Raw genomic sequence first — 12,055 nt, forward strand, 5'->3', positions numbered from 1 at the left:
GAGCCTGGAGGGCAATAGAAAGCTAAGTCCCTGTCCTTAAAGAGACAGCACAACAATTAGCCTTACAGATTAGCAGCAGTTTGAAAAATGCCGGGGGTTGGGAGGGGTTGGGGGGTGGGAGGGTGGGGGGCTGTTCAGGAGTTAGGATTGCAGAGAAGTAGTAAGATCTGGGCTTTTCTCATCCCTGGAACACAGCTATATTGAAGTCAGATCACTTGGAACACTCGTGAAAATGATTTGAGGATTGAAAGAAAGATTTCCATAGTTGGAGGGAAACAGCATGGCAGGCATGAGGGAGTGGAAGTGAATTGGGGGAGAGAAAACATGTCTTGCTACAAAGGGGAGGGAACACTTTCTGTGGGAAGAGAAAAGAGAGAGAGGGAGAGGGGGATTGAGAGAGTGCAGCATTGTGGTTTCACAAGAAGAAACCCCTCAGACCACAGATTGGGAGCTGGGGGAACTGAGTGACACAGTGTTTTTTTTGTTTGTTTTGTTTTTTGGTTTTGCTTTTGTTTTGTTCTGTTTCCCAAAAAGTGAGCATAGCTCAAATTCTGAGTTTCTGGAAGTGCTAGACTTTTACCAGAGCAGAGTTGTATCTTCTGCTCCTGGAAAAAAGGACTGCTTTGGCCAAGGAGAGTGCACAAAGTGGTGTAGGGATCTCAAGGGTCTCACTGGGAGAGATCATTCCCCTTCCCAGAGTACATTTGGAAGAGGGTGTATATCCTCTCCAAGGACAAAGATCCTTCAGGTGCCAGCAAATGGACTTCCAACTATAAGGGACTAAGGTGTGCTGAGGGGGGATACCCTGGTTGTTAGAATCTGTGAACTGACCAGCCAGGGGACTGGTTTTCTGGGACAAAAAGTGCAGTGACCCTCTAATACAGAGGAGGGAGTGGATGGGATTTGGAATTTTGGACCCCATCCACACCAGAGACAAATGCAGGAGAGCTGTATATTTGGACAAGATGGCCCTTGCTTTAGTGTAAGGGCTTCCTGAGCAAAGGGGATTTAAGAGTCCCTGTCCAGGACTAGACAATGGAGTGTCACCATTTTAACCCTGCTATCACACTGTCGTATATCAGAGAACAACAGAGCAGTCCCCACTACAGGTGAAAGCCACTTACATCAATCCCTGCTGCCCTGTGTTTTCTCTACTGGGGCAGGATTGACAGCACAGTAGGACTCTCACCCAAAAGAGCAGTACAGGCAGGAAGCTGCATTCACCCTTTGCTGATCTACAGTGTCCCACACCATTCCCTCCAGTTCCACTGGAAATAGGACAGGCAGAATTACCTTTCTTTCTTTCTTTCTTTTTCTCTTTCTTTCTTTCTTTTTTGCCTTATTCCCCCCTCCCTTTACAATCAGGTTTAAATTTTTGTTTGTTTGCTCATTTTTTTAATTTCCTTTTCTCTCTTTAATATTTTTTATCTTTTTAAAATCAAACTTTTTTTCTTCTTTTTTTTCTTTCTTTTTTTCCCTTTTTCTCTGGAATCAAGCTGTAGGGTTCTTTTTCTTTTAATTGTCTTTTTTGTTGTTATTCCCTTTCCTTCTATTTTTGGAGCAGGCTTTTGTTCTCAGAACCATCACCCCTTCCTTTTCTTTTTTTCCTTTTTTTCTAGGCTTTGTTCAATGAACAGATCAAAGTTCATCTAGAAAAGGGTCCAAGCAATCCCCACTGCCAGCATAGAGGAACTCTGCAGAGGAGTGATCTTGGGAAAGAACAGCCAAAATGCAACAGCTGAGTACACAGCATACACCAGAAACACTTCCTGAAGTGCCAGGCCCTGAATACTCTATGACCTCTTCTTAATTTAGCAGTACCCTGAGGTACAGGAAATATAACAACCTTTCATAATATGCAAAATATAGAAACTTGACCAAGATGGAGGAATTCTCCCCAAAAGAAAGATCAGGAAGATATCACAGCCAGGGACTTGCTCAAAGCAGATATAAGCAAAATATATAAACAAGAATTTAGATCAACAGTTCTAAGACTACTAGCTGGACTTGAAAAAAACATAGAAGACACCAGAGAAACCCTTGATGCAGAGGTAAAAGACCTAAAAACTAGTCAGGTTGAAATTAAAAAATGCTAAAGCATAGATTCAAACAGACTGGATATAATCATTATGAAAACTGAAGAAGCAGAGGAAAGCATAGGTGATGTAGAAGATAAAAGTATGGAAAATAATAAAACTGAAAAGAAGGGGAAAGAAAGCTATTAGACCACAACAGTAGACTTAGGGAGCTCAGCAATTCCATGAAACAAAATAATATATCCATAGCATAGGAGTACCAGAAGAAGTACAGTGGGAAAATGGGGCAGAAAGTTTATTTGAACAAATTATACCTGAGAACTTCCCTAATCTGGAAAAGGAAACAAGCATTCAAGTCCAGGCACAGAGAATTCCCCTCAAAATAAACAAGAACAGGTCAACACAATGACATAGCATAGTGAAACATGCAAACTACAAAGATAAACAGAGAATTCTGAAAGCAGTGTGGGAGAGAATGTCCTTAATCTCTAAGGAGAGGCACATAAAGGTGGCAGCAGACCTGTCCACAGAAACCTGGCAGACCAGAAAGGAAAGGCATGATATACTCAACATGCTAAATTAAAAAAAATAAGCAGCCAAGAGTACTTTATCCAGCAAGACTGTCCTCCAGAATAGGAGAAATAAAGAGCTGCCAAGAAAAACAAAAACTAAAGGAGATCATGACTACTAAACCAGCCCTTCAAGAAAGATTAAAAGGGAATGTTTGACCATAAAGAGAGACCAAAAATTACAAAGGCTAGGAACAGAGATAATCTAAGAAAGAGCGACTTGGCATGCGCTTATATCTTTCAGTAATTACTAATTGAAAATGGATTAATGCTCCAATCAAAAGACATAGGGTATCAGAATGGATTAAAAAAAAAAAAAGACCCATTGATACTGCTTACAAGAAAAGTACCTGAGAGCATATCCTGGAGGAATAGAGATCCCTGGGAGACTCTCCAGGAGCAAAGGAGGTGACAGCCACCATTTCTCTCCCTACCCTGCAGCATAAACATATTCTACCTGTGGGAACCAGTAAAGTGTCAACATTCACTATGTAACTTGCTTACATCCTTCCATCTTCAGTAGATCTGCTCTTTTCAATCACAGTTGCATCAGTCCTGGTGCTGCAAGTGCCCTTCCCCAGAGTACCACTACAAACCCTGACAACACTGCATCAATGGATCTTTGCACTTTGCAGGGCAGTCCTAGTGGTGCTGGTGGGCCCAGTCCCATGGAAGACATGCACAGACCTTGCCAAAACCCTCCTTCACAGCCCAGCCCCAGTGATGGCAACATGATCCCTCTCACTAGCATGCAAACTTACCAGGCATTCTGAGCCCCCTTCCTCCAATATGTTCTTGGCCAGAGCCCATTAACATCAGGCACAATAGAGGAAGTGATAAACAGTTTGCCAGGTTAAAAAAAAAAAAAAAAAAAAAAGTTAAAGGAGGTCATGACAACTAAATCAGCCCTACAAGAAATGTTAAAGGGGACTCTTTGAGTGAGAAGGAGAGTCCATAAGTAAGAGAAAAATGGGGGAAAGTACAAAAGCAATAAAAAATAAGTGTATCTGTAAACTTCAGTCAAGGGACTCACAAATGAAAAGACATAAGGTATGATACCTTACACTTAAAACATGGGAGGGAGAGGAGTCAAAAATGAGTTCAAACTTAAGTGACCATCAGCTTAATATAGAGAGCTATATGCAGAAGATGTTATATGCAGACCTAATGGTAACCACAAATCAAAAGCCAGTAATAGATATGCAAAAAATAAAGAGGAAGGAATCCAAGTATACAACTAAAGAAATCGAGCAGAACATGAGAAAAGAGAATAAGAGAAGAACGGAATAGAGAAGAACTACAAATACAACCATCAGCAAGTAAAAATGACAATAAGTGCATACCTATCAATAATTATTTTAAGTATAAATGGACTAAACTCTCAAATCAAAAACATAGAGTAATGGAATGGATAAAAAAGCAAGTCCCATCTATATGCTATCCTTAGGAGAAGATTCCTTTCAGACCTAAAGACACATACAGATTGAAAGTGAGAGGATGGGGAAATATTATCATGCAAATGGATGTGAAAAGAAATCTGGGGTAGCAATATTTATATTTGACAAAATAGACTTTTAAAAAAGACTGGAACAGGAGACAAAGGACACTATGTAATTCTAAAGGTAACAATCCCACAAGAAACAATAACAACTGCAAATTTTTATGCACTCAATATGGGAGCACCTAATACATAAGGCAGTTAGTAAGAAATATAAACGAACTAATCAGTAGTAAGACAATAACAGTTGAGGACTTTCACAACCCATTTACATCAACAGATAGATCAATGACAGAAAATCAACAAAGAAACACTAGCTTTGATGATAAGTTGTACCAGGGACTACCCAAAACACCAGGTGATTTTTAACAGGGGTATTCAGAATATTCCAACACAAAATATGTATTGTTTCCAAGAACACATTGAATATTCTCCAGAATAGATCACATTTTAGTCCAGAAAACAGATATTAATATATTCAGAAAGATTGAAGTCATATCATGCATCATTTCTGATCACAATGTTATGAAACTAGAAAAAACCACAAGAAAAGACCTAGAAAGAGCATAAATGCATGGAAGTTAAATAAAATGTTATTAAACAATAAATAGTAAACCAAGATATAAAACAGGAAATCAAAAAATAAAAGAAAGCAAGTGAAAATGAAAACACTGTTTCAAATTTTGAGGTGCAGCAAAAGTAGTTTTAAGAGGGAAAGTTAGATCAATACAGGCCTACCTCAGAAGTGAGAACAATCTCAAACAACCTAACATTCCATGTAAGGAAACCAGAAAAGGAAGAATAAATAAAACTCAAACTCTGTGGAAGGAAATAATAAAGATTAGAGCAAAAATAAAACAGAAATAAACAAATTATGAAGAAAGAAGAGAGGGAGGGAGGGAAAGAAGGAAAGAAAAGGAAAGGAAGGGAAGGGAAGGAAAGGAAAGAAAGAAGGGAAGGAGGGAGGAGGGAGGGAGCGAAGGAAGGAAATTAAGGAAGGAAGAAAAGCAGGCAGGCAGGCTAGGAGCTGTGTGTTTTAAAAGATCAATAAAGTTTAAAAAAAAAACTTTAGCCAGACTAATCATAAAAAAGATGACTCAAATAAAATCATAAATGAAAGAGGAGAAATTAGAACTGACACCACAGAAATACAAAGAATTACAAGGGAATATTATGAAAAACTATATGCCCCCAAATTGGGAAACCTAAAAGGAATGGATAAATTCCTAGAAACATATAAACTACAAAAACTGAAACAAGAAGAATTAGAAAATTTGAACAGACAAATTAGAAGTAACAATACTGAATCAATAAAATAAATCCCAACAAATGAAAAGTCCAGGACCAGATGGCTTTACAGGTGAATCCAGAAAATATTTAAAAAAGAGTTAGGACCTATTCTTCTCAAACTTTTCAAAGAAACAGAAGAAGGAAAGCTTCCACATTCAGTCTATGAAGCCAGCATTATGCTGATACCAATGCCAGATAAAGACACTACAAAAAAGAAAACTACAGGCCAATATCTCTGATGAACATAGATGCAAAAATCCTCAACACAATATTAGCAAATCAAATCCAGAAATATATTTTAAAAATTATTCAACATGATCAAGTGAGATTTATACCTGAGATGCAAGAATGATTCAATATTTGCAAGTCAATCAAGCATCATACATCACATCAACAAGGGAAAGAAAAAAAATCAAAAGGTCATCTCAATAGATGTAAAAGAGCATTTGCCAAAGTATAATATCCATTCATGATAAAACCTTCAACAAAATAGATGTAGAAAGAACATACCTCAACAAAACATACACCATATTCCAAAACCCACAGCTAACATCATACTCTATGGGGAAAAACTGAGACCTTTTTCCCCTAAGGTCAGGATGATGTCAAGAATATCCACAATTTATACTATATAGTACTAGATGTCTAAGCTACAGCAATCAGACAAAAATAAAGGAATAAAATTCATGTACATTGGTAAAAAAGAAGTGAAACTCACTCCTTGGAGATGACATGATACTACATAGAGAAAACCCTTAGAACTCCACCAAAATATGACTAGAACCAATAAATGAATTGGTTCAAAGGATACAAAATCAATGTACAGAAGTATGTTTTGTTTCTATATACCAATAATGAGACAGTAGAAGGAGAAACTAAGAAGCAATCCCATTTACAACTACACTGAAAATAATGAAATGCCAAGGAAGAAACTCAACCAAGGAGGTGAAAGACCTACTCTGAAAACTGTAAAACACTGATGAAAGTAATTGAAAATGACACAATCAAGAACAAATATTATTAAAATGTCTTAAACTACCCAAAGCAATCTAAGCATTTTATGCAGTTCCTATGAAAATAGTAACAGCATTTTCACAAACCAAAAAAAAAAAAAAAACACAAAATAAAACAAAACCCTAAAATTTGTATGGAACCACACACACAAAAAAACCCTAATAGCCAAAGTAAACTTGAAAAAGAACAAAACTGGAGTTATTGCAATTCCAGACTTCAAGTCATATTACCAAGCCATGGTAATCAAAACAGTATTGTACTGCAGTAAAGTAGACATATGGATCAATGGAACAGAATAAAAAAAAAAAAAAAACCAGACTAAACCCATGATTCAATTATTCTTTCACAAATACATAATGGGAAAAGTCTTTGCAGGTTGGGAAAACTGGAAAGCCATATGCAAAAGAAGGAAAGGAAACCACTTTCTTAAACACACACACACACACACTCGGGATTTTCTTTCACCAAACAAAAAAAAATGGATTTGAGCCCTAAATGTGACCCTGAAACCATAAAAATCCTAGAAGAGAGCACAGGCAGTAATTTCTCTGACATTGGCTATAACAATATTTTTCCTGATGTGTTTCCTGAGGCACAGAAGCAAAAGCAAAAATAAACTATTGAGACTTCACCAAAATTAGAAGCTGCTGCCCAGTGAAGGAAATAATCAGTAAAACTAAAAGACAATCTACCAAAAGAGATAAGATATTTGCAAATGACATATTAATAAAGGGTTAGTGTCTAAAGTATACACAGAATTTCACAACTCAACACTGAAAAATAAGCAATTCAATTAACAAATGGGCAAAAGACATGAACAGACATTTCTCCAAAGACATCCAGATGGTCATCAGACACATGAAAAGATGTTCAACATCACTCATCATTAAGGAAATGTAAATCAAACTAAAATGATATATGATCTCACACCTGTCAGAATGTCTAAAATCAAAAACTAAAGAAACAATGTGTTCGTGAGGATGTGGTGAAAAAGGAACCCTACTCATGCATTGTTGGTTGAAATGCAAACTGGGGCAGCCACTGATGAAGACTGTAGGGAGGTTTCTTAAAAACTTAAAAATAGAGCTACCATATGATCCATTAATTCCACTACTGGACATTTACCCAAAGAATATGAAAATAGTAATTTGAAAAGATATGTGCACCTCTATGCTTTTGCAGCACTTTTTACAATGGCCAAAATATAGAAGCAGCTCAAGTGTGCATGGATAGGCGAATGGATAAAGAAGATGTGCTGAAGAAGATTTGAATGGATAAAGAAGATTCAGAAGATGAATGGATTAGGAAGAAGATATAATAGAAAAATACAATAGAAGATATAACGTGTGTGTGTGAGTGTGTGTGAAACTTAGCTATAAAAAAGAATGAAATCTAGCCATTTGAATCAACATCGATGGATATAGAGTATACTATGCTAAGCAAAATAAGTCAGAGAAGGACAAATTCCATTTGACTTCATTCACATGTGGAATTTAAGGAACAAAACCAGTGAACAAAGGAAAAAAAGAGAGAGGGATACCAAAAAACTGATCTTAACTTACAAGAACCAAGTAAGTGATGGTTATCAGAGGAGAGGTGGGTGATGGGATGGCTGAATAGGTGAAGGGGAGAAAGACCACGCTTACCTTGAAGAGCACTGAGTAATGTATAGAATTGATGTATCACTGTATTGTATACCTAAAACTAATGTAACAGTATATGTAGACTACACTGGATTTAAATTTTTAAAAAATGTACTTAGAGTCAATTTAAAGAAGAAAACATAGAAAAAGGAAAAAAGAAAAAAGTAATTATTAACCAACATTCTTGAAAATTAAGGAAGGACTAGGGAGTTTTCCAAATTAAAGGAGACTAAAACATTATGGTAATTAAGTAAACATGTACTTTTAAATTGTATTTTTTTTATAAGGAAAATTTTTAGTCACGGATGAAGCTTAAATAGGATGGGAGAACTTCATGTTGATAATGTATCATTGTTAGTGTCCTGACATTTATGGTTATAGCATGTTTTTCTAGTAGAACACACTTTTTTGATATAAACACATACTACTATATTGACGGAGCATCAAATGGTGCAGGAATAAAAGATATTCATTGTCTATTTGTTGGTTTTTTTGTTATATTTTGTATTGTTTCAAAATTTAAAAAATAGCAAAATATTTAAGTATTGCTATCGGCCTCCAATTTGGGGCATAGATCACAAGTTAGTGAAATCCTAACATTGACTAAGAAAGCAAGAGAGAGTTTCCTTTTGGGATTAAACCACCTTAATGTGTGTATATGACCATACTGTCCCAGGAAACTGGAATATCTGAAATTCTTTTGGCATTAAGTATAGAGTTTAAAATATTTCTAGTTCTCTTTTGGGACCATATCTGTTTTGTTTTGTAGTTAAAGAAATTCAGTTTTGTGCTTAAAGCAATTCAGTTTTTCCTTCTGTCCTTTTTTGTTTGTTTGTTTTGGTTGTTGATTTGTTTCTTACATAACTGATATTCCTGACATGAGTCTCCAGAGGCCATTTATTTTTCTTTTCTTCTTCGTTACAAAATTTGGGTTCCTTTCATATGAGGGATTTTCCAAAACGTCTTTTCATTTACAGCATTACATTTCCATTTAGAATTTTTATGGAGACATTCAGCTTTATTTTAATACATAAGAAGACAGAAAATGAATCTTAACTAGCCTGAAAGAGGATTCTAATTTTATGTAATATCTGGATTCTGTCATTTTAATAAGTATCAGTGGAAGTGAAAGTAATTAACAGATGCATATAATTTTGAAAATGCATATGTTTTTAGAATCCTTCTTGAGAGAGAATAGTCATCATTTATTTTTGACCACTGTTTCTACCATATTCCTATAAGGGGAAAATTATATGAATGTATTTGAGATATGGTAAGTCACTTAAAATTTGCAAAAAAATATCTAGCTCATAAATGAAAGCATTCTCACAAGTAAAAGTCAGGTAATCCACTGACTTCTGAACTGTCATTTACTTTTCTGTTTTTATGTAGATGCAATAGTCAAAGCTTCATGATTAAATGCAACTGATATGAGAAGACTGATGCATTTGAAACCAAAGAAAAAGAATAATTAAGTGAAATGAGATAAAGGAATAATGCAGAAGTACTGCACCAGAACAAAATAGTAATATATATCAGAATGTTTCAATCATAGAGAAAATATGTAACTGTGATTATTTCTATATATTACAAATTTTTAAGTGTTTTAATGAGCCAAGAATTTTTGAAGAATATTACATATAAACATTGGTATTAATTTTCTGGATGTTACAAGAATTTTTTCAATAATTTTTAAGATATACATAGAAAATAAATTTAAAGTCAAACTTATGTTCTATTTAGAACACCGAAAAAGAAATCAGCTCATTTGGAAATGATCAGCTAAAATTTAAGTTATCTTTTAAGTTCCAATAGAAAAAAAGAAAAAATTAAGTAGTTTTCTTACCATAACTAAGGCTTAAATGGAATCAATCATCTGTTAGAGGTTCCTAGGTTGATCTATGCTATAGTTTTAAGTATCAACTGTATTGTGAAATTAGATCTTTTTTTTAACTTATTTACATTTCTGACTATGTATTTTTTTTTCTGTCTGTACCTTTTTAAAAACTCCTCTTATTTACACTTCTGGAGTTGTTTTCCTAGGTCTATTTCATAATATTCAAATCAGAAATGAGGAATCAGTCAAGAGAGATCAAGTTCATTCTCCTAGGATGGACTGATGACCCACAATTGCAAATTGTGATTTTTATATTTTTCTTTCTAAACTATGTGTTGAGTGTGATTGGGAACTTATCCATCATCCTTCTTACCTTGCTAGATCCCCACCTCAAGACTCCCATGTATTTTTTCCTCCGAAATTTCTCCTTCTTGGAAGCTTCATTGACAACAGTCTGTATTCCCAGATACCTGAAAAGCATCATGACTAAAAACAAAATAATTTCCAACAATAGTTGTGCATCTCAGTTATTCTTTTTCCTCTTGTTAGAAATTACAGAATTTTACCTGCTGGCTGCCATGTGTTTTGACCGGTATGTAGCAATCTGCAAACCCCTCCATTACCCCATCATTATGAACAACAAAGTGTGTTACCAACTACTATTCAGCTCATGGACAATTGGCTTTCTGTTTACATTTCCCCCAGTGGCCTTGGGATTGACACTGGATTTCTGTGCTTCCAAAGTAATTGATCATTTCATGTGTGACACTTCCCCCGTGCTGCAGCTTTCCTGCACTGACACTCATTTACTGGAATTGCTTTCATTTGCCTTAGCTATTGGAATACTCCTGATCACGTTGCCTTTAGTAATTCTTTCCTACACATACATTATCAAGACCATTCTAAAACTCCCCTCTGCTCAGAAAAGAACAAAGGCTTTTTCTACTTGTTCTTCTCGTATGATTGTAGTCTCCCTTACTTATGGTAGCTGTATCTTTAATTACATAAAACCAACAGTGAAGGAAAAGGTGACTTTATCCAAAGGTGTAATTGTTATTTACACCTCAGTTGCCCCTTTATTAAACCCTTTCACTTACGCTCTCAGACACCAGCAAGTCAAGGAAGTTTCAAGGATATACTCCAAAAGATTTTCTCTTTTTTCAAAAAATGAAGAGGAAATTTAATTTTAAAATCTTAGATAAAAAGTAAATAAAAATTTTGACTCATTTTATAAGCTTATTTAATCTATTCTTCAAATAGTCCATCTAATATTTATACCTCATAATATTTAACCACACCTGTCACTGCAATTCATCTTTTTCCTCCTACTCTGTGATTAACAGTCCTGTGCTAAAGTATGAGTATTCACTTGAGTTATCAACACACATGTGAAATTTCTTTTACTCTTCAAAACATGGTTCTGACCTCCTCAAAAAAAATGATTTTAAATAGATATTCATTATAAAAATTTTAAATAAGTATACAGACATCAGTATAATAACATGCACTACTATTGAACTCTAGGAATTTCTTCAAATGTCACACAAATGTCTTCAACAAAGCAAGAAAAGAAGGTAGGCTTCAAGTCATAAATAGCTCATATGTTCTAAAATGTAACAGAACTTTATCTGGTACGTCAGTAGACCTGAAAATTTGGAGTGAGTCAGAATCACACACCTGGTTGGCTTATTTAATAGCAAAGACAATATTCTCATCCTTAAAATGTATTTTTTTAAGATTTTATTTATTCATTTGACAGAGAGAGAGAAAGAGAGAGAGACAGAATGAACATAAGCAGGGGAAGAGGCAGAGGGAGAAGGAGAAACAAACTCACTGCTGAACAGGACATTGGGCCGGATCCCAGGACCAGGAGATCATGACCTAAGCTGAAGGCAGATGCTTGACCATGTGAACCACCCAGGTACCCCCCTAAAATGTCTTTTTAACTTAGCTGGAGTAAAGTATAAAAACACGGACTACAGGTGACTCTGTTGTAGGTGGTTCCTATGAGAGTTTTCTTTTTTGATATAAAAACCTATGTGAGCAGATTTTTATTTTATTAAGATTATTATGTTAAATTTATTGAGGATGGGTTTTTGGATATTAGAGTCAGGAAGACAAGTTAAATGGCTAATACTTCAAGCTAAATGAGTTACTTGAGAATTGAA

The 12,055-nt window shown here is 35.3% G+C and overlaps 1 protein-coding gene across 1 annotated transcript; it reads left to right on the forward strand.

The window, feature by feature from the left end:
• Positions 1 to 10,120: 10,120 nt before the first annotated feature.
• LOC308347479 (olfactory receptor 6C6-like) lies at positions 10,121 to 11,058 on the forward strand (the record flags this gene model as incomplete). Its single annotated transcript, XM_080810953.1, is given in 2 exon segments — positions 10,121 to 11,009; positions 11,012 to 11,058. Coding segments are annotated over 2 exon segments (936 nt in total).
• Between the last annotated feature and the right edge of the window lie 997 nt (positions 11,059 to 12,055).

Source organism: Martes martes (assembly GCF_963455335.1).
Source record: "Martes martes genome assembly, chromosome: 8".
NCBI lineage: Eukaryota > Metazoa > Chordata > Mammalia > Carnivora > Mustelidae > Martes > Martes martes.